Source organism: Trachinotus anak, unplaced genomic scaffold (genome assembly GCF_046630095.1).
Source record: "Trachinotus anak isolate AG129_WGS33_773 ecotype Australia unplaced genomic scaffold, CSIRO_AGI_Tana_v1 ptg000008l, whole genome shotgun sequence".
Lineage (NCBI taxonomy): Eukaryota > Metazoa > Chordata > Actinopteri > Carangiformes > Carangidae > Trachinotus > Trachinotus anak.
This window is the reverse complement of record NW_027273859.1, coordinates 25,682,183-25,705,843: the sequence shown is the minus strand read 5'-3', so window position 1 is coordinate 25,705,843 and position 23,661 is coordinate 25,682,183. Positions and strand designations below refer to the sequence as shown.

The 23,661-nt window shown below is 40.9% G+C and overlaps 2 protein-coding genes across 2 annotated transcripts in view; one reads left to right on the top strand and one right to left on the bottom strand.

The window, feature by feature from the left end:
* The window catches only part of cds1 (CDP-diacylglycerol synthase (phosphatidate cytidylyltransferase) 1), a 35,690-nt gene extending 29,996 nt beyond the window's left edge, over window positions 1-5,694 (top strand). The window contains exons 12-13 of the mRNA XM_071483808.1: window positions 376-479; window positions 1,481-5,694. Coding sequence (XP_071339909.1) covers window positions 376-479; window positions 1,481-1,616 — 240 coding nt within the window. The 3' untranslated portion in view covers window positions 1,617-5,694. The remainder of the gene's footprint in view (window positions 1-375; window positions 480-1,480) is intronic.
* Window positions 5,695-5,752: 58 nt separating this feature from the next.
* On the bottom strand, window positions 5,753-12,491 carry tmem175 (transmembrane protein 175). The gene is made up of 10 exons (XM_071483807.1): window positions 12,111-12,491; window positions 11,363-11,401; window positions 11,088-11,185; window positions 10,956-11,007; window positions 9,617-9,652; window positions 9,435-9,518; window positions 8,994-9,158; window positions 8,817-8,895; window positions 8,567-8,702; window positions 5,753-8,371 (listed from the first exon to the last, which is right to left on the bottom strand). The coding sequence occupies exons 1-10, from the start codon at window positions 12,306-12,308 to the stop codon at window positions 7,699-7,701; spliced, it is 1,560 nt and encodes a 519-aa protein (XP_071339908.1). The 5' UTR covers window positions 12,309-12,491; the 3' UTR covers window positions 5,753-7,698.
* Between the last annotated feature and the right edge of the window lie 11,170 nt (window positions 12,492-23,661).

Below are 23,661 nucleotides of genomic sequence, written 5' to 3'. Positions count from 1 at the left end.
TGGGGCTTCGGCTCTTTGTTCGAGGGCTCCATGCATTTCTCAAACACCTTAGCCAGCTAATGTTTGCACAGTCAGTGCCTCTGAAATTAGCTGACTGCATTTGTCACTTATCTCCACCTAAAATGTGACATCATGTGTTTGACAGGTGATCTTTTCAAGTTGCAGTGTTGAAACATTAGAGCATTAACTACCATATTCATTTAAAACATCTTGTGTAGTACATTTTAGAGGAAATAACATGGATGGCCATGTGCAGAACAATCAGGCTAAATCTTACTCTGATAACTCTGATACCCATGTTGCACCTGTTCATCCAAGGCTCAGCAGGTACCTGAGTTCTGATGTTTTGACCTCCCGGTCTCTCCTCTCCTGCAGGACTTTGCCAGCACCATCCCCGGCCATGGCGGCATCATGGATCGATTCGACTGTCAGTACCTGATGGCCACCTTCACACACGTCTATATAGCCAGCTTCGTCAGGTAAGAAGAGCAGCACAGGATCCGGTAGTGAATAATAACAGACGTGGAAAAATTACACTTTATTTGTAAAGAAAACGAAATTATCAATACAAAATAAATTTACATGATAAAATAACAAAAAGGGAGCTCAGATACCTGAGAGTACCACAATAACATCAGTACAGCAACTTCTCATGACCAGGTTTCTATATGCACACCTTTAAAGGAGAGAGGGAGAGAGAGGCGGACCACATGAGAGACATGCCTCTTTTAAGCTCTTTTACCACATTTTCACACAGCAACAGAGGAGAATAGCAAAAATCTAGAGGAACTGACACCGTCAAATTGTCAAAGGTCACACAACAAGATTAAAATTAATAATATAAAAGCTCTCCAAAAGAAATATACACGGAAAGAAATATTTACGAGGAAAATAATAAATTCTGCATGGAAACCGATTTTTGGTGAAATATAAATGTATCACAAGAATACATGGATTAAACATAGAAAACGTTAATACCACATTATGACAGAAAAATTAAAAATCAGTATATACTGAACTCCTGTCATAAATGTTAATAACAGTAATAGCGCAGTGTGTTAATGATGACAGCAACAAGTTATTAACTTAATTATATATACAGTGTGTGTGTGTGTGTGTGTATATATATATATATATATATATCTCAAAACCTCAACATCAAAGATCTGCCATAAAACATTGTCATAAAACCCATAGTCATTGTGGTTAATTAGGTACCACTGTAATAGTTCACACAGCCAGTATTGATCAGCCAGCACTAAACATGCAGCGCCCTCGTCTGTTATGACGCTCACTTTATAGGTCTTCCACATATCAGCCCCTGAAGAGTCTCCCCAGGGGGTTCCAGTTAAAATTGATGGTTTGTTGATGCCGTCTTTGGGCCAGTTTAGACTAATAGATAAAAGGAACCTCAGATATGGGTTTTTTTTTTTAAACACTTGTTTCTTCTGATGTCATATTTGTAATTGCTGTTTTGCAGGGGACCGAACCCCAGCAAGGTGCTGCAGCAGCTGTTGATGCTTCAGCCCGAACAGCAGCTCGGCATCTTCCACACACTGCACTCCCACCTGAGAGAGAGGGGCATGCTCCCCCCCCCTGCAGCCCAGGCTGAATGAAGAGACTGCCAGCTTCACGGGGTGATGACTGGAGAGTGTGTGTGATGGCCTGGAAAGTTCAAGTTGTGTAAGCATGTACACACACACGCACAAACACACACACTCTTAAGTATGCCTGTATGGTGTGTGTGATCCCAGGCGTCTCTCAGAGCATTTATTGTCATCCTGCCGCCACTTCATTTGTCTTCAAACCAGCTCAAAATCACGACTTAGCACCTGAGGTGATGCTACGGACTACGTGGAACAACCTCGTAGAAACAAAATTTTAAAAAACAAAAACAAAAAAAACAGACGGCTTTGTTGCTTTCCACATGGAACGGCACATAAACTACAACACGCCTCATGAGCAAACAGGCAGTCCCCATCCTAAAGACTTACAGTCTGGAGATAAAACGTCTTATCAAGCATAACGGACTTTAAAGCACACGGCTTTCATGGCGCAGGTTGGATGGTGGATGTGCAGTTTCCCCAAGGACGGCAAATATTGCACTGACTATAGCTGAAAAAGAAAACGGATTCAAGAAGCTTTTACCAGCATTAACTGGGCCCAGAGTTTCTGGGCACGTGGACCTGAGCTACAGCGAACAGACTGTTGAGACTGGTCTTTCTGGGGTTGGGGTGTGGGTCAAACATACTGTAGACACTGTTTTATAGACTATGCTCTATTTCATGATCTTAACCTCACAGCATAACAAAACATGTAGCATGTTCGCGAGTCCTGTTCTGGGCTTCTGCTAAACTAAGCCATGTTTATTCTCCTCTTCCACAGTGTGAACTCTTAGTGTTTAGGTTTCTGTCTGAATCTTAACTAACTCGCACAACGTAAGTCAATAATGGTTTTGACTGTAGGCATGTTAACGCAGACACTAGAGCATCAGCTGCGCACACACAAGTTAATGTGTTGTACATAGATATACTGAAAATATTTAGCTGAACAAATACCTAATATATAACTACTCATGTGACCTGCTGGGAGGAAAAAGAACACTTTTAAACTATGAGGAATAATATGCAAAAAAAGATGAGATGTAACTCATTTGTAGCCTTTAGCATGAACAAATTAGATTTTTAACATGTAGGGATGTAGATTTGATCTGAGGTTGCTGCTTCTTTAGAGGGTGTTCTGGGTGAACTTTTACTAGAGAATGTAATAAGACTTTAAAGGAAAAGTTTGACATTTGGGAAACATGCGCATTTGCTTTTTTTACCCCCAAGAATTACATGAGATGATCGATACCACTCCAGTCTGTGCATTAAGTCTGGAGCGAGAGCTAGGAGGTGATTAGCTTAGCTTAGCTTCACATAAAAACTGTGGGGGGGATGCAAGCCTCAATCCCACATCTAAAGATAAGATAGTCCTTAAATAGTCCCACAGTGGGGACATTTGCAGTGTTACAGCAGCAAAGTGGACAATACAAAGACAAAAAAAAACTTCAAAATGTCAATATTAAATACTTATAAACAATAAATAATAATATAATATGTACAACTGGATATTTTGAATATAACAAAAATAGCAGCAGATGAGGGATATTGAACAGATAGTGTGTTAATTATTGCACGTGGTGAGCTGTCAGTCTTTGGTGTGTTATTATTTGAGCTCACCAATTTACACTCAAGTGCAAAGAGTTAATAAGAGATAATGCACAGAATGAAGAGCAGCACAAATCTAAAAAGGAGCTAACTACAATGCTACAGGCTGGAATTCTAGCTTTTTAGAAACAGTGGAGTTGCAGAGTTGCAGAGCAAAATACAGTAAAATGGTCGCAGCCATGACTTCTGCCTCCAGTCAATGCCACAGTCCCATGAGATGTGCACTGTGGAGGCCAAAGTTTAATTTAATTTAACTTCAGCTGCAAAACACCACCACAGCTGCCTGGGAGGGCCACAGAAAAATTGTATTTGCCCTTGAGATCTTATTATCCAGTTCTCTTAAAAGAAACAAATATGCATGTTTCCCAAAATGGTGAACTATTCCTTTAAAAAAAAAAAGAGAGACTGTGCTTCCTTTATTAATTTAACCAATGGTTTTAGTTGCACTGTAGCGGTGGAGGTGGGGTGGGATGGGGGGTTGGACCTATCAGACCATTCTGAAGGGTCCCACATCCTGAATATTTGTTAAACTCTTGAAGAAAAACTCTCTATTTTAGTCGTCTTATGTAATAAATCACTGTTGTATGATTTAAGTTTTGAATGTAGTTTGCAAACTAAGAAGTTATCAATGATAACATAGGATCTGAGTACATGTTGAGCCTATATGCTGTGTGATATGTGTGTATATACAGTATATGCAGTACTGTATTTACAGATATGTTTAAGTATATTAAAATCTGATACTCTGGGCGGTAGTTATATGAGCAATATTTTCATCTTATGCAAGTTGAAGTTTGATTCCTTAGAATTTGGATTGGATCATTTAATTCTGCAGGAAATCTGTTGCATTTCTGATAAATCACGCTCAGCAGCGTTATGAATCAGTTGATGCAGTATAAGTGTGTTACAAAGCTGCGTTTGCGATGAGATTCTCTGATTAAATCCAGAGAGAAATGTTTACCAAAGCACTGTCTGATTAACACTGATTTCCTTCTATTACTGATAAAGCTCCAGGGTCCAGGTCCGAACGGTCATGTCCTTCCTGTTCTGACATCCTGTCCTTGTTTTGAAAAATAAAAAAATTTAAAAAAAAATGAGGAGAGGAGGGTTTGGAGCTGGGCAACAGACTGGGGTTCTAACATTTACATCCGTGGTTCGTGCAATGTGTTTTATTTTATTTTATTCTCTTCACTTCCTTCAGTTGTTGGAAAAGGAGGATGTTATAATTTATTTGTCCAGTTTGCTCTGTTTCCTCCTAGAAGTGTATTTTAGAGTTTTTTCCCCATTTGAAGTGAATGGGGGTTGCTGGGTGGATTTGTGGGACCAGCTGTATTGTTCTGTGTAAAGCTATAACTACACCTTCTCTCTGGCAAAACACACACTACTGCTTTACAGGCTTTTCTGTATTCAGCTTTCACTGTCCAACTTGGTGAACAAGGTGAAGCAAAGCATGTAAACATCCGGACAAACTTTTTACTCTAAAGCGATCTGACCAAAAATAGGAGACAAAAATCAACACGAACAGCCGGCGGTCAAAGCTTAGACTTTTTGAAGCTGTTATGGAGTCTCGAGTGTGCTGCCGGAATAATTAAAAGTCAATCAAATTAAAGTATTAAAAAACTTAAAGTTTACATTTAATGATGTTATTTCCTATTTTGAAATGTTGAAACTGTACGAAGTCATAAAATTACCATCATTTACAATTTATTTTTATGACTTACATGAAAAATAGATGCATTTGGAAATTGATTTTTTTAAATCCCTTTTGTAGGTTTTAGATTTTTATTTGTTAATTTCTATAGTTTCCATATAATGATAACTTAAAGTTTAATATTTTTGATTAGTTAATTTGATGCTTTGTCTGTAAAATTTAGAAAAAATCAATTTCCAAGCTGATGAAGAGTCCAGAATGAAAAGACATTTACTTTACACGAATGTATAGCAAATAAAAACAGTAAGTTTATGATGAATAAATGACAATTAGCCATCAACTATTGTATGTAAATTGAATTACTTTATACAGTTTCACTTAAATACATCAATGAATTATTAGAATTAAAAGGTAAAATATTCCCATGGCATGTTTGAGACTCCACAGTTAGAGTTCAGATTAGATCTAAGTGTGGACTAATTTTATTTTTATTCAAGGTATGAAGGTAAAACACAAACATAAAAGTAGGACAGAAAACGGTAGTTTCAGACGCCCAAATGTCAGGTAACGACGCACTGCTGATGTTTGGTTGCTTGTCTTTTTAATTGATAATTTTGTGTATATTTTGTTTGATTTTCTTTGAGCAGAAATGTTTTCTAATGATAATCTAAAGCTTTTGGAGTGGATAGTATTTAAAATGATACGGAGGAAGTATGCTGTTAATATATTGTATGGGCAATACAAAGTTGTGTATAAACCACGTATTGATATCTTGTTAGGGGATATTGAAGCTGTTTACTGTATGGAGGTGAATAAAGTTTTTTTTTCTTTAAAATATTTTGCATTTTGTTCTTTATGTTGTTCTTTACAAAATAAAGAATTCGCTTTCACATTAAAGGAACAACTTCAGATTTATTCACAAAATGATGCTCAGTGAGGGAACAGATTTGAAAGAGCAGCATTTGCAACTCATGTAGCCATTACAAACAATCAGACATCGAAGCATTGACAATAGAAACCTGTCTCCACTGATTTTAATAAACACATTATGTTGGATGAGTGACAACAAGAGAGACAATTTTGAAAAGCAGATTTCTGAGTGGTAATTTGGTGTCCAAAGGAAAAAGGTAAAAGCAAGGATTGTGCTGCTACTAGCTAGTGGTGGGACTCAAAAGAAACAATATCTGAGAAGAAGAGTATCTGAAGAGCATCATGATGAAAGGCAAACAGTTCCAGGCATTTGTTCCTCCATACAACTGTGAAAATAACTCCATCTTTGATTTGACCAATGGATATAAATACCCATAAAATAAAACCACATAGTTCTAAATACAGCTTAGACCTATAAGCTATTGTGGAAAACAAGACAGCCAAAACAAAAAAAGGACAAAAGTATGAAATGACACATGTCCAAAAAGCAGTTTTTTGTTGTCACTCTCTTCCAGACTTTGTGTTGTTTTGTCCTTTGTCAATATAACAAACACAACTCCATGATCTGACAGGTTTCCATTAAAGTGCATTAAAGATTTGAGTCCCATTGAGTTAGCATTAAACACATATCTGTACATCATAGCACAGCACGTTATCACAGCCTTATCTCAGGACTATTTAACAGAAACAACAGTGACCCCTTCTGGAAAATCTACCCCACTTTTTTTTTACAAACCTCTCAATACAAACAGTAAAAGATATATCCTGATGTTTAAAATGATATTGGGTTGACGTGACTTTGAATCAGTAATTTCAGGAAAACCTGAAATCACTACATCTGAAACTAACTGTTCTGCATATTCTGACTATCATTGAACAGTTTTCCTATTAAAAGGTAACAGTGGAGCTATTTGGCCTTGTGACATATTTGAAAAGGTGATATTATGGTCCAGTAGGCATTACACACAAATATCTAAATTACAATATTTAAAAAATAGTGCAATTTGAACTTATGGTGCTACACGTTCAGTACAATGTTTAAAGTGCCCGACACTCCAGACTTATACCCATACTCAACTCAAACATTTATATTGAGGCAAAAGTCTGAAAGGAGACAACATTTTAGAAAACAAGACAACTACCCTAGCTGTGCCCTTGAGCAAAGTATTCAGAAATACCTCAGCCATAAGCTCTCATGTATGAACTGCTGCAGCTAAATGAGTCTGAACATGTTGAGCAAATCTTCTGTGGGTAAATTGGTTAAAAATAATAAAGGCTTAATTCAAAGAATAGCAGTTGGATGGACTGTACTTGGCACAGAAACTGAACCATAATTATTAAAACTTGTTGTCTTCTGTTCTGCTGAACCTGTGTTTCAGGGTGAAAGGAATAATTAGCTAAGTCATTTAGCTAGCCACATGATTTGAAGCCATTCCTGAAAATAGAAAACAGCCATTCTCCATTTTTACCTTTTGCCACTTTAAGAGTGATAAAATCAAAGCAGGAAACCTATTGAAGGTTGTTTAAAAGAGAGCTTTTGAGTGCTTTAAGACTGTTTTTGATTACTTGCTAATCACATCTAGCATTAGTATATTTTGCAAGTTATCATTTACAAGAATATTGTGAGTAGAGGCTTTGGCTGTCGGTGTCCCTCACTACTCTGGTCTACTGTTTTCTCAACCTCCACAGGGTCCATACTTCACCTTCCCTCTCCAGATTTGAACCAGTTTAAATGCTGAATAGAGAAGAATCCACTTTCCACTTTGTTCCTGCTTCAAACCCCAACAAGCTCCTGGTGAGAGGTCAAATCTAAGCAGTAACTCTTTCACAGACCAAGTATTTTAGCAACACTGCCTCGCAGCTCTGTCAGTTATCATAACTTTCTGTAGTGACTTCCCTTCAAGGTAACTAGGTGACTAAAGCATTGAATGGCACTCTTGTCTCGTCATCTTCCTCTTCTACAACAGTCCTTGCGTCAAGCCTATCAGGACAGAAAATTTGCCGTAGCAGCGCTAGACCAACACGCACCAACAGCCTCAGCACGAGAAAAGCAAACGGCACCGTAATCTCCATCAGGTGGAAAATTGAGGCGCTAAATTTACTCAGAATACATGTGAGGAAAAATGTCCCTAAGGCTACACAGGGGTACAAAGCTAGTTTAGCTAGCATGAACACGTGCTCACGTCCACCATACCGTACATAAGGATGCAGGGTTTCCTGCTCATTGTAGAGAGCGACCACCCAAATGGTGAGCTGAAATATACCCGCGAAGAAAATAATCACACAGCTAATCTGAATGGCTTCCAGCTCATTGCGGGAGTTGCGTGGGAATTCGTGCGTGAGCTGATAGGCCAAAGGTAAACCTCCAACAAACGCCAACGAGAAGGTGTTCAGCAGGCCCATGAAGCGCGTTGTCTTGGTGACATGGAGGAACAGCGAGTGGTGGACAAACCAGAGCAGGCCGACGGTGGCGAAGGAACCAAAGTAGGCGAGATATTCTGGACCGTAGACCTGCAGAGCCGCGACCAGGCTCCCGCCAAACTGCTCCTTTACGGCGGCTGGGTCTGGAACGTTGTCCTCACTGAAAGGAAGGAACCAGAGAGGAAAAGGTTTCAAGATTTTTCAGCACACTTCGATGTACTCTTTGTGTTCTCATGAACTGAGTAAAATCTTCTACCAACATCCTGTATTTAATGTATTTGTTCAAAACTAATCAGGTACTTTTAGTAGTGCCGGATCTGACTGCTGTCAGTGGTGCATAAAATGAACAACAAACCATATGTCCAGGATGAGGAGCGTTGCTACGATGGCGTAAACTCCATCACTGAAAGCCTCCACTCGGTCTTTACTGAGGGGCTCATTGGGCAGATAGGTGTAGAACAACATGGAGTCTGGGCTCTCATCCACCTGACCTGAGAAGGACAAGTGTTTTTGTCAATCTGAAATGAATCTACATCCATAATCTTCACAACTGACCAGGAGGAAAGCACGTAGATCTACCTGTCAGGTAAAATTCTAGTGCTTACCGATGGCTTTGCTGCGACACCACTTCAAACACTGGGAGATGTAGGGCAGGAAGATGATAATGGCTAACAGCACGTAAGACTGACAGACAAAAACAAATGAATTGAAGTGTTAATCAACAGTGAAGATAGTTGTTTGACGTATCTTTAAACAACAGAAGACAAAAATATGCCACAAACCAGCTGGAAGAAGATGAAGGAGAAGATGCTGGCGAAGAAGCACATGAGGGGCACTCTCATGATGACTTTGAGGATGTGGTGTTTGTAGTAGGTTTGGTTCTCTGAGATCTGAATCTGTTCGTTCAGCAGGAAGGGGCGACTGAAGGCGTACAACACAATCACAGACTATGGAAACAAGAGATGCTGGATTATAATGTCTGTGGTTACATGGAAGGTACATTTTCACATTTGTTTCCACCAAAAGAAAAAAAAAAAGAAACAGGAAGCATCTGTATCTGTAGAAATACAAGTCAGACCATACGTATTTGGACAATGACACACATTTAGTTGACATTTAAATTAACATAACAGTTCTGGATATTTAGTAAGATCCACAGATTCATTTCAAAGTGATACATTTTCTCCAAGAGGAACTAGAATAATAGACTTTTCTGGCCTCACCTGAATGACACCAATCACCATCACACAACCACAAAAGAGTAAAATCCCAAGGATTTTCTCAGGGAAAGTTGCCATTAAAGAAAACTGCATAGACAAAGATTGAAGACGTCAGTCATCTATGCATTTATTTGTGCAAACACTGATTCAACTTCTACTGAGCTGTTGCACTGACTCTTACTCACTGTGTATGGTAGAAAGGTTATCAGCATCATGCAGGCCTGAAATAGAACCGAAAGCAGAACCTCACATTAGAAAGAGCCAGACAGGCTCACCGCAGGAAACAAATTTCACGCACAAGTAAATTGCTAAAAGACACACAAAGTCCTGAAAGCACAATTCTCATCTCTCTTAGCAGTCTACCTACATATATATGTTTTCTATGGTATAATTATTATGCAAGTTTCTATGAAATTAATGTTTTCAATGTATGTGACAGTCTGAATGTAGAAACCTGGATATTATAGTGTCAGGGTAATTATAACTTTCAGAAATTTAACTTATTAGCCTTTATAATACCAGAAAAAATTTGATTTGAAGCCAATTTTTATTTTGATTTTATTTTGAAATTACTTCCCTTGTGTGTCACATGCTTGATTTACTTTATGTCTTTGTCCTGTTTCCCCTTCTCTGTGATTGTCTGCCCTGACCTTATGTGTTACACCTGTGTTCAATTACCCGTGTGTGTATATAAGTCTCTGTCTTCCCTTCTTTCTTTGTCAGTTTGTCTGTTTTGCTACACCAGGTTTCTGCTGCAGTCCCTCCTGTGTTTGTTTGTGTTCTTGAGTTTTGCCAGTTTTTTGGATTACCTTAGTTTGAATGTTCTTGTGTTTCCAACCTGAACCTCATTTTTTTTCCTTTTGCACCAGTTTTGTGGTAAGTTTTTGGACTTTCTTGTGTTTGTTAACAGCTTTGTTTTGAGTTTGTCTGCATTTGGGTCTTGAAGATAGTCATACCATAACAACTTTGACAATGAAAGTAAACACCAGTCAAAACTCAAATATTTGACAAACTACAGCTAGGAAAGATTTACAAGCTATAAATCAGAGGGACGGCAGAAGAAGAAAAGCAACAAATGAAATGTACAGTGTCAAATAAATAAATAAATAAATAAATAAATATACACACACACATAATATGTAGATACACTTCACAGAAATATAACCAACTGGCACTGGATGCAATATAAAACTAAATAAAATAAAACCTGACATCATAACATTCATCATTTTATAATAACTTTTTCAGGTAGTACCTTTTAAAAAAACAGGGTTCTCAAAGTGCTTTGACAAATGAATCAAAAGCAGGACTGAAAAAGTAGAATTACAGGGGGAAGACAAACAATATACAGTATTTCAGTATAAATAAGGACAATAGGAGGGAAAAAACACACACGTCTCAGGACGGTACAGAGATGATAAAAAGATAATAAGACAGATTATTAAATGATGTACTTAATAATCTGTGTCCGGTTATAACAAATACCAAAGATAATAAACATGGATGTTATTTAATAATACTCACGAGGTTCAGCAAGGCAAGGCAGTCATCGATCCGTACAATCACTTGAAATAACCTGTGGCACAGAGCAAAACATAGGTGATAAATAACAGACCTGGAAATAGCTGCTGGGATAAAGTAACAATGATAACTCACCTGATATGAGCCCCCCATGCAACAGTCACTATCATGAATGTCATTAAATAAACGGCAATTTTTGTTGTCAGCAGCAGCTGAACACTCTCCCTCAACTCCTGTAACACAGAGACGCCAGGGTGACATTTTCACTTTAACTGTAAAACATACCAGAAGCAGAATTAATACTATCACAGTGATAACCCTCTGCGTTCTTCAAAAATCCCATCTGTGCTTTATTATTATTATATTAAGCCTCAGGCTGTTACACATCTATGACTGAAGTCAGATGGTACCTCATTATCTTCCATCTTCGTATGTGCAACAGGTAATATCTGTGAAGAGATGAAACAGAATTAGTGGCTGTAGTATTAAGTACCACATTTTTGATGTGTCATCTTTTACTGTGTATCAAAATGTCAAGTATTGTGTATATACTGTTATAGATTTCTGCATAAGGGGGACTCTATACTCAAACACCTTTCATTCATTTCACCAAGTCACTAGTTGCATTCCGTTACGCAGACAAAATATTTAAAGGTCATTTAAAATAAGAGTCATATTTTGTGTATAAATACCAACCACGTCATGGCTCCAGCTTTTGAGGCTCAGGACAACTGTGACAGCATTATCACCCACTATTACCATCTTTTACAAACCAATCAATGAGTAATTGGCAGACTAACCAATAGTGAAAATAATCATTATTGCACTCATACACCTGTAAAATGCTGCTTACACAATAATGCATCAGCAAAAATAAGAATCTGATGATATATCATAGTCTGTCAGTCACAGAGGACATATTTCCGGATTGAGTACTTGTAATGTTATTATTTAAAGTACATTGTAATATTGTAATAGTATTTGTTGTCCTTGTAGTATTTTAGTGCCTTTTTTTTTTTTTTTTTTTTTTTTTTTTTTAGTAAGTATTGGCACTTTTGATTTTACAGGTAACCTTATATACATGATATTTTGAGTATTTATACATCACTCCTGAGCCATCTCCCTCAGACCCTCAGTGAACGGCTGTGTGCGCCTCACCATGACGGTGGCGATGATGGAGATGAGCGCGTCGCTGTAGGCCAGCAGTCTGTGGGAGGACTGCGTGCTGCTGGGGCCCTCTCTGTCGGACGGACTGACGCTCTCCAGGAACGAGGAGGACGCGGCGTGGCTCCCCTTCTTCTCCATCTCCTCCTCGACGTGGTGCTCGATGATGTCGCTCTCGTCGTTTCCCCCCATCGTGGAGGGACCGCAGGGGCCGCAGCAGACACCACCCGGACCCCGCGGACGGAGCTGTTTGCAAACAGCCGAGTGACAGCTGACTGGGGGGGGCGGGGAAACAGGAAGCAGTAGGTGTGCTTCCTAAAACGATAACAGCAACTTCTTTTTCTGTCTTTTTATGTGGAAATGTATGTTTTCTTGTTTTGGACATGTGAAATTCTCTCTTTTTTTTTTTCTCACTAAATCGCGTTGTGTGTATTTTTGAGGCAGAGCTGTTTTCGAACAAGCGTTTAACTCGTAACTGCAGTTGCGTCATCACGCCCATGTGGTGGCGCTGCACCCGGAAACGCGCTGTCAAATCTGCCGTAGAAGAAGAAAACAGCCGGAACTGTTGTAGCATCATGGCTGTATTATAAGAGATCTTATGTTCTTATAATACATCCATGTGTAGTATCTGCGGGCTATAATCATGGATGTATTATAATACATCTTATAATACATCCATGGTTCAGTCTATGGTTGTAAGGTGGGGTTACCGTGGTTACCAGTGGACGCCCGGAAAGCGTAAAACACGGTAGCTTAGCAACCGCCGTAAAGCGGAAGTAGGAGTAAGGTAGAAGTACAAACATTAACGTTGCGAGAAAACATAAGTTTATATGTTAATATAAACACAGAATAGTTCACTGATAATTGATAGCCAGAACTGTGTGTAGATATTTGTCCTATGATGGCATGATGATAGATTTCAAATCTGCATTTCTGCTTAAAATCTGCTTTACATCAGACCTGCTCCAATATTACTATTTACTAACAGGATGCAAATGGAAGAAATCAAAAATCAAAAGTCCCAAACCCACAGTTGTATTGATATTTGCTATTGTTATTATTCCATATTGTCTCAGTATCTTGTTTTCAGTCAAATTACTGTTATATAACAGACCACAAACCAATAATTCAGCCATTTTAATCTAGGTTTCACAAAGAAACATGGTTTGCTCATAAGTGCAAAGGACTTTGACATAAACCGAGTTGTTACTGAAAAATTAACAACAAAAAATAAACAATACATTATTGGAAAATTTAATCAAACAAAATTAATCTGTGATGGCAGCAATCCAGAGAGGTCTCCTACAATTTCTCCTCCACTTAGTCTTTCAGTGTCTGTTACCTCACCAGTCTAGTTATTCTTTTTACAAACACAAATCTCGTAGCACTTTTCTATTGTTCGCTTATGTGACATAAAAAGCTGTACTTTGTATCAAATGAGACAAAACTAGAAATAACATGTTCTTTATTAGACAGCAAGTAAACATAGTTTTACCCCAAATAGACACCACTCACTAAATAATGTTATAATTAGAAACTGCATATAAGATCAGAAGTCAGGTTTGAGTATCATGCTCAAGAAAACCTCAGTAAGGCCTTTCCATCCCCATAAAACAACATTAAATGATGTCTGAGATGAAACCCTGAGAATCATTTTATCATTTTAAATATCAATGGTGATATTGATAGCACAGGTGGAGCCATCATTTATCTGAAGGAGGCTTTTACAGTTTCAGGGCCACAGATGGAGGAGTTAATTACTGTGTGGCCACCAGAGATGTTGGTGAACAAACATCACCATTGATTCTTCTCACTAATAAAGGTAAATACTGAACTGAACTGGATGCACTGTGATCTTTGAAAGTAAAGAGCAGAGGATAAAATGATTCTCAAGTGTTACATCTCAGACATCATTTAATGTTGTTTTATGGGGATGATGATGATAAAAAAGGTTTTCTAGAGCATGATACTCAAACCTGACCTCTGACCTTCCATGTGGAGAGATCAACATGATTTTCCCATGAAGATAAATAAGGTGTCACATTGTTCGTACAGTTTTCATGATGGTAAAAAGTCAAATAAAATCCCATCTTTGGAGAGAGCGTTGTGGTTTATAACTGATGGTTTCCTGACTCACCTCAAAGGCTCAGACCTGCTAACATGTATTCAGCTGCATAACAGCTTTATAAAGTGGTTCAAAGTTCAATTTATTCATCCATGAGTCACACCATTATGAAAAATTATAGATGAAAACAACATCAAAGTATTTTCCAAACAGTTCATGTGAAACAGCTTTGGACCTGTTTTATTTTTGGCCACATGGGGGCAGCACAACAACAGTGACACAGTTTACTGTCACCTGATCAGGTTTATGGCAAACTGCTCATGTAACTGGTGTCTGACTGAGTCGTCATCATGAGCCACAAGGAGAAGAGGAAGACGTCATGTCCACTATAAATGAACAACATATACTGTGCTCTCTAGTCTACCTTCATTTCTTAGTCTGTGTTTCTACTTGTTAGTTTGCCACTTAGAGGAAAGTGGAGTTTCTCTCCAGATGAAAGTGGTTTTACTTTCTTTAAAGATGACCTCAGATTTGGGGGAATCATGTTTTTTCTGCGCTGTTTCTTTGTTAAAGTCAGTAGCTATAGCACAAAAGTGAGAACATGTGGAAAACAAGGCAAAATATCAACAACCTGCTCACTTTCATCTGGGTTTTCCAGGCTCATGTTAACTTCACAGAGAATTCAGTACCTTCCTGATGGAGCTTGAGTAATATTTTAGAAAACAGCTCTTACATGCAGATCTCAGTTTATCAATGTATCACAAATCGTGCAGCAGGTTTCAAGTGTTGCAAACATTCCTCATTTTCTAATCAAAATTCATCATTTTTTCTCATTTCCCTGTCCCAGTGCAGGATCAGCAGGAAAGAGGCTAAACACAAGGTATTTTCCTGCTGTTTCCAGCTGTTACACACACTTAAAATGTCGTCATATACATATTACTTCTTTTTTTTCATTTCCCTGTTGGGTGATCAAATGTTGTTTAAACTCATAAAACACTAAATCCTGCACATCACAGTGGATCTTTGTGTCATGTTTGTCCTGTCAGTCCTCCCCCCTCTGGTCTGCACTGAGACCCACAGCTGGTTGTATCTCTGCTGTGAACTGGGATCAGAAGAACCACCAGACTCACGTCTCTCAGCATCTTATCACTGATTGTGACACATTTAAAATTCTTTCAATCTGACCTCTGGTTCTGTCCGTTGAGTTGCACTGATATAAAACACAGTTTCATACACAGACAAAATGACACGTGACAACGACACATCCTCGCTGATCACCTGCCTTCACACATCCTGTTGGAGGTGGAGGTCACATGACTGCTGACCTGAACAGCACAGGTGTTGCTGACTGGGCAGCTCACACAGGTGCCTTGAGTTTTCTTTGTTCTGTGTCCTGAGCTCATTCTCTGTTTGTCCTTCAGCTGAGCTGCTTCCCTCCATCATCTCACCTTTGTTCCTGATGTGTTGAGTGAGTAGTTTATTTTATTGTATTTGTTTTGTTGTTCAGTAAAACATCTAATCTCCTTGGTTTGTTCTCACATGAATTTACTGTATAGTCACAGTCAGAATGAATTGATGAACTGATTTTGGTCTAGAATTGTTTGTTGCTTTATTCATGATATGATTTGACCTGTATGTTCTTTCATTTGACCACTCACACCTGACTGACTGCTAAAGATTAAAGATTTTCAAATGGAACCTGCTGACTGCTTCTCCTGCTTTGCTCTTATTTATTAAATCATGTCCAGTGTAATCCTAGAACACATACATGAGTGGAAAATCATTTTAATAAAGTTTCTTATCAGCTTCTATAATGACTTTAAGATTTCTCACTTCAGTCTGTTATTTTTCTGCACCAGATGCTTTGAGGATGGAAACACTATATTATAATCATGGATTGTGCCTTTAAAAGAGAATCAAACCCTGTTTTAAGATTTCACATTTTATTCCTGTGCCCCAGAAGAGTTTGGTCAGTATTTGTGAACATGCAGCTCTCTCCTCTGAAGTTAGGGAGAACCTTAAAATGTGTGATGTTCTATAATAATGAATGGCGTCCACTGCACAGCTCCTGTAGATTATGGGGTTAGTGAGGGAACTCACTGACCCCAGTGGCTCAGAGTAACTTCAGCTGTACACAGTGACTTCAGGAGCCTGACTGATGAGAGCAAGTCTCCACTTCCAGAGTCTGTTCTTCTGCTGTATCAGTTCATCATGTGCACTCAATAGCTCTTAATGAGGGGGATTCAATTAAAGAGCGACTTATGACATTTAATGGATATTTTAATGGAAAACACAACTGCTGATACTTGACAAAGTCAGTGACCCTTGTGTTGTCGACAGAGTGGCCTGATTTGAGGATGTAGGACATAAATACAGACTGAACTGTCCTTGGCCTCAGGAATAACATGTGACATTTAATTTAGTCACAATTGCTTTCAAATGAATGAACTGTTGTGATAATTATTTATTCATTTGAAGTTCGTGAGCAGCTGATGTTGGTCTTTGACCTTCACTTCCTGCTGCAGCTCATGAACTCTGAACATTTCCTTCGCTCTGCATCTTAACTTTATGGATTCTGTGTCACCTGCAGCTGGTGTTTTTCTGGACCTCATGTTTGCCTGGTTTATTCTTTCCTGTGTGTCCATGAGATTATGCAGCAAATCTCCTCAGAACACAGATCTCTGGCCCAGACTGGTCCCAGTCTTTGCCAGAGTCACATGAACATCAGGATTAGTAAAGTGAACCGGGAAACAAACAACCGCAGAAATCGTTCACACCTGTAACAGTTTCCGGGGTCAGGTGAGCAGGAAACGGAGCCTGCAGGGAAGAACCAGAGCAGAGAGCAGCTTCCTGTTTTATACACTCAGTACATCCGGGTCCTGGGCAGAAAACGCGCCTTTGGCTCTTTAAATACCGACGACAGAGAACATGGCGGCACTCAGCCTCCCCGGCTCAGTGTTCAGGCCGCAGTCAGTCAGTGAAACTCGGATCTCCTCCTCTTCATCACACCATCAACTACCCGGGGTCAGAGGTCAGTGCGACGGTTCAGAGGTTTTGACTTTACTCTGTCAGAGATCCTGTTTGATTGGGAAGACGACTCACTTGTATGATCAAAGAAATGAATTGAGTAGAATATAAACTCTGAACCTGGTTGTTTCGTTTGGGAAGTGGGTCACTCGAGATGATGCTGTTATTTTGAAACCTCGAAAAGTGACGTTTTTGCACAAAGACTGTGACACCGATGTTGACAGTGCTCAAAGTTCCCACACAGTTTTTGACACTGAAGTAACAGGCGCTAATTTTGAAAACCCGAATCTGATTGGACGGTGACAATCAAATGGCAAAGCAGAGACCAATCAGAGGGCAGGTAGAGTTTCAAGCTGGATGACGTCACGGTCTTGAAAATCTACACCTGCCCTCTGATTGGACTCTGCTTTGTGATTGGACTGTAACTGTCCAATCAGATTCTGGTGTAAAAATCGGGTAGAAATGCTTCAAGTGGTCCGAACCGTTTTCAGCTGAATACCTGTTCACAGACGGTGACAAAAGTCTTCTCAGTGTCTTTGTGTCACCACTGATGTCATTTGTTCATAGTTTTTATTCACAGTCAGTTTTTTTTTCTTTTTACAGATACAGATCTCTTCAAACTTTAATTTCTCATGAAGGTTTATTTCATAGACTTATAAACTTTGGCTGGAATCGCAGTTTCGATCTTAATAACGATCTGCATCCTGTTTCCGCTCTGGTTTTATTTTGAAATTACTGACCGGAAATTGTGTTTCGTATCCCTCCACCGCTTTAACGCTTCTTCCGGTTGTTTGTTTGCTCGCCGCTATTTTCCCGCCACAGTCCTGCTTCCTGTTTACAAACAGTCCCAACCAATCACAGCAGCTCCGCCCTCCTCTCCGCCGCTCGTCCCGGTGCTTCCGGTTCCGGTTCCGCTCAGGTAGAGAACAGGTGCATGTGTCACTGGGTCAAACTCACGGAGGCCGCAGAGCAGAACAAGGACTGTTATCACCAGCTGCAGTTGGCGGGAAAGCTGTTAAACAGCTGACAGCGAGTCATCTTTTAAAATCACATATCTAAATGTGACTTCTGTAGTGGAGCTTGATGCTAAATGAACTGTTGTGATGAGTCGTGTTTGCCGCTGATCAGTGGCAGCTAGAATCAGGCGCAGGGTGAAACAGGCTCATTTTCCGTTTCACCAGTAAACACTTAAACACAACCAAGGACTGTGAGGTTTAACAACCTGTTAATGCTGAGAAATGTGTGAACATGTTTATGTGAGGTTAGCAGCAGAAGTTATTAAAGACTCAAACTGCTAGCTTTAGCTATTATGTCACTTTTACTGGCTGTGCTCAAACTAGTCAATTTATATTTGTCAATTTTCATACTTTTATACTTGCAGTATTAAATGACTACTTTGGAGTCATTCTTTCACTTAAAGGGAAACTTTCCAATCTTTCCAGGACTCCTGTCAACAGTAGCTGCAGTGGTCGCTGTGTGCAGCCTCCTTCTGTGGAGCAGATGGGAGCTTCCTGCTGAACTTGCACCCGACTGAGTTAATAATTGTAAGAGAAATTAATTTTAAGTAAAACTTTACTCACTAATTGTCTTGTGAAGAGCTGCTTCAAATACCCTGCAATGGAAAGTTTATTTTATTTATAATTGCATGTTTTCATAGGGATGCCAGAGTCCACCTCAGCCCAGGACCACACCTCATGGTCCCTGACAACCAGCAGGAAACGGTAAGTGGTTGGCATGACTACACCCCACACCTGTGCAGATTCAAATTAGCGTCAAAAGCATTTTGAATGTAATTTTCACAAATAATTCCAAATGTGTTTGTAAATCAACCTTTTGTAAACTGGTCAAATAAATCTGCATGAGAAATTCAAGTTTGTACACGTGAAGAAACTGTACTTGTGTAGAAGAGATTCGTGTTTGTTTAAAAAAAACAACAAAAAACTGATTTAACATCTGAACAAATGACACTAGTGGTGAGTTCCCACAGAGACGCTGTGAAAGACGAGCTTTTGTTAACATCTGTGAACAGATGCAGAGCAGAAAACTGTTTGAAAAACTTGGAGCTCAAATTTCCCACACAGTGTGGAAGCCTGAAGTTACAAGTAGAATTTTGACACTATTTTTACATTTGAATCTGATTGGACAGTGACAGTCCAATCACAAAGAAGAGTCCAATCAGAGGGTGAGTGGAGTAGATTTTCAAGCCCGTGCTGTCGTCCATCTTGGAAATCTACTCCACCTTTCAGGGTCTGCAGGCAACAGAACCACCTGACTTCTGATTGGACTCTGCTTTGTGACTGGACTGCCACTGTCCAATCAGACTGGGGTGAAAAAATAGGGTCAAAATGCTACTTGTTACTTCAGGCTTACACGCTGTGTGGGAACTTTGGGCGCCAAGGTTTACAAACAGTTTTCTGCTCTGTATCTGTTTAGATTTTTGACAAAAGTATTTCAGTGTCTTTGTGTTACTTCACCACGACATCTGTCATTTGTTCAGTTTTATTAACACAGTCTTGTTTTTCTTTTTACAAACACAAATCTCATTGCACTTTTCTATTGTTCGCTGTCTTTTATGAGACTTAAAAAGCTGTACTTTGTATCAAATGAGACAAAACTAGAAATAACATGTTCTTTATTAGACAGCAAGTAAACATAGTTTTACACCACATAGACACCGCAGACTAAATTATGTTCTAATTAGTAACGGCATATAAGATGTACTTTAACTGATATATATTGATGTAAGTATTAATAGTTTCTACTCCCATATGTCACAAACATTAGGCTCTTGAAGTTTCCACAACATTGCATCTTTATTTCCCACTGTTAGACTCTTAGAGACACTAATGAGACTGTTGTTTGACTTTCCTAGATCTTAATTTGTGAGACATTACAACAGAACTGTCTGGTAAATTAAAGTGAAATCCATCAGCATACTGAGGTTGTTTTTATAGTTGTAGGTGCTTTGATCAGTGAGATGAGGAGTTGTTACTGTGTAGTTGCTCATGACTTGATCATTATATCACAGTGAGTTCTTTCACAACAAACACGTGTTTTAGTCATGATATTGAAGCCAGATGCCAGTAACAAGTGTGTATCACTGAACTTACCAAAGTTATACAACTGTTAAAACAACCAGAATATGATGTTGGATTTTCACTTTAGTTTATAATACAATTCTGTTGTAATGTGTCACAAATTATCCTCTAAGACTCAAATAAGAGTGTAATTAGTGTCTAATAAGAGTCTGAAAGTGGGAAATAAAGATGCAGTGTCCTGGCAGCTTCCAGCTTCCTAATGCTTGTGACGTATGGGAGTAGAAACCTTCACTACCCACAACATCCACAGGACTGTGGACAACATCCAGGCAACAGTGGGGGTGATTTATCACTTTACTAACAAAAGCTGTACAAACTGGAAAATACCACTTAACAACTGAGCAGTTTAAGGTGTAACACAGCTGTTTTATGCTGAGAAATGTGGTGTGAACATATGTTAGTTTAGCAGCAGACATTTTTAAAAACAAATTCTAAATGAAATGTCACCTTTGCTGGTTGTGCTTGAACTATTAAATTTACATCAGATATTTTTCATAACTTTGTACTTAAAGTATCTGCTAAATGAGGTTTAAATGGATGATTGCTACTTGTTTTATGTTAAGTCCTTAGAATGCCTTTCATAGAAGAGCTGCTTAAGATGCCCTTGCTTGCCCTGAAATGGAAAATCATTTCATTTAAAACAATTTCCATGATGTGTTTTCATAGGGATGGCAGAGCCCACCTCAGACCTCATGGACCCTCACAACCAGCAAGAAATGGTAAGTCATGCGCACGACTCCACCCCACACGTATATGGGCTCAAATTAGTGTCGAAATGATTTGAGCTTGTGAAGTGATGTTCACAAAGGATTCCAAAGTTTGTAGTTGTAACTCAACCTTTGTAAACATGTAAAGTAAATGTGTATGAGAAATTCAAGTTTCTGCCGGTGGAAAAATTGTGCTTGTGTCAGAGATTTGTATTTGTTAAAGAACGGCCATGTGATTCCGAACTATGAACAAGTGATCAGTGTTGAGGTTACACAAAGACGCTGTGAAGGAAGAACTGGTTTTGTCAACATCTGTGTACTGATACAGAGAAGAAAACTGTAAAACTGTGCGCTCTGATTTCCACACAGTGTGCGACACTCAAGTTCCAAGGATTAAAATTTGTTCTTGTCGGTGTCGCACACTGGGAATGATGCACGCTGAGTTGAACAGTTTTCTGCTCTGTATCTGTAAACAGACATCCACAAAAACATTTCTTCTACAACTGTCTCTTTGTTTAGCCTCACCACTGATCATGTGTTCAGTTTTGATTCACATAGTTGTTTATTTTAACAAATAGAAATCTCTTTGCCACAAGCAACTTTTTTCACATGCACAAACTAGATTTTCTCCTGCAGATTTATTTTACAGGTTTGCAAAGGTTGATTTACAACAACAAACATTGGAATTATTTGTAAACATACTTTACAAGCTCAAATCATTTTGACCCTAATTTGAGCCTATATGGTGTCGGGGGAGTAAGTCGGGGGAGTAAGTCGGGGGAGTAAGTCGGGGGAGTAAGTCGGGGGAGTAAGTCGGGGGAGTAAGTCGGGGGAGTAAGTCGGGGGAGTAAGTCGGGGGAGTAAGTCGGGGGAGTAAGTCGGGGGAGTAAGTCGGGGGAGTAAGTCGGGGGAGTAAGTCGGGGGAGTAAGTCGGGGGAGTAAGTCGGGGGAGTAAGTCGGGGGAGTAAGTCGGGGGAGTAAGTCGGGGGAGTAAGTCGGGGGAGTAAGTCGGGGGAGTAAGTCGGGGGAGTAAGTCGGGGGAGTAAGTCGGGGGAGTAAGTCGGGGGAGTAAGTCGGGGGAGTAAGTCGGGGGAGTAAGTCGGGGGAGTAAGTCGGGGGAGTAAGTCGGGGGAGTAAGTCGGGGGAGTAAGTCGGGGGAGTAAGTCGGGGGAGTAAGTCGGGGGAGTAAGTCGGGGGAGTAAGTCGGCTGGGCGCAGGGCCGCCTGGGGGTCGGGCTGTCCAGCCTCGCGCGAGGCTGAACGAGCCCGATGGCTGGGCGCAGGGCCGCCTGGGGGTCGGGCTGTCCAGCCTCGCGCGAGGCTGAACGAGCCCGATGGCTGGGCGCAGGGCCGCCTGGGGGTCGGGCTGTCCAGCCTCGCGCGAGGCTGAACGAGCCCGATGGCTGGGCGCAGGGCCGCCTGGGGGTCGGGCTGTCCAGCCTCGCGCGAGGCTGAACGAGCCCGATGGCTGGGCGCAGGGCCGCCTGGGGGTCGGGCTGTCCAGCCTCGCGCGAGGCTGAACGAGCCCGATGGCTGGGCGCAGGGCCGCCTGGGGGTCGGGCTGTCCAGCCTCGCGCGAGGCTGAACGAGCCCGATGGCTGGGCGCAGGGCCGCCTGGGGGTCGGGCTGTCCAGCCTCGCGCGAGGCTGAACGAGCCCGATGGCTGGGCGCAGGGCCGCCTGGGGGTCGGGCTGTCCAGCCTCGCGCGAGGCTGAACGAGCCCGATGGCTGGGCGCAGGGCCGCCTGGGGGTCGGGCTGTCCAGCCTCGCGCGAGGCTGAACGAGCCCGATGGCTGGGCGCAGGGCCGCCTGGGGGTCGGGCTGTCCAGCCTCGCGCGAGGCTGAACGAGCCCGATGGCTGGGCGCAGGGCCGCCTGGGGGTCGGGCTGTCCAGCCTCGCGCGAGGCTGAACGAGCCCGATGGCTGGGCGCAGGGCCGCCTGGGGGTCGGGCTGTCCAGCCTCGCGCGAGGCTGAACGAGCCCGATGGCTGGGCGCAGGGCCGCCTGGGGGTCGGGCTGTCCAGCCTCGCGCGAGGCTGAACGAGCCCGATGGCTGGGCGCAGGGCCGCCTGGGGGTCGGGCTGTCCAGCCTCGCGCGAGGCTGAACGAGCCCGATGGCTGGGCGCAGGGCCGCCTGGGGGTCGGGCTGTCCAGCCTCGCCCCCCCCCATGCTAATGCTAATGCTAATGCTGCTAGCTAACCCCTTTTATGTCCTTTTCTCACAGGTCGCAGGTGACAGCCGGCGTCTCAGTCAGTGCATTGTCCAACCATACATATGTACATGCGTATCTCAGGTGATGTGGTTCCATGAAGCAGGTCGTTTCTGTGAGAAGGACGAGGCAGTGATATGTCTTAAACTTTGATGCACATGTTTGTGGTTTTTTGCATGATATAAATTTTGATGCCTTCATCAGGATGCAGGGAGAAAATAATGGATCAGAGGGAGGTTCTTCAATGAAAGACAGTCTAAAGACTGTAAAAGCCGCAATCCAGCAGATTCAAGCTTCTTTAAAACTTATTTATTATTTGCACCAAACAAAATGCAATATCCACCACTTTATAATCCTACTGCTTTGATTTGTTCAGTTTCCTTTTTTTTCTCTGCTTCACCAGATGAAATGATTTTTACTTTTAATCGACAGTACGGTC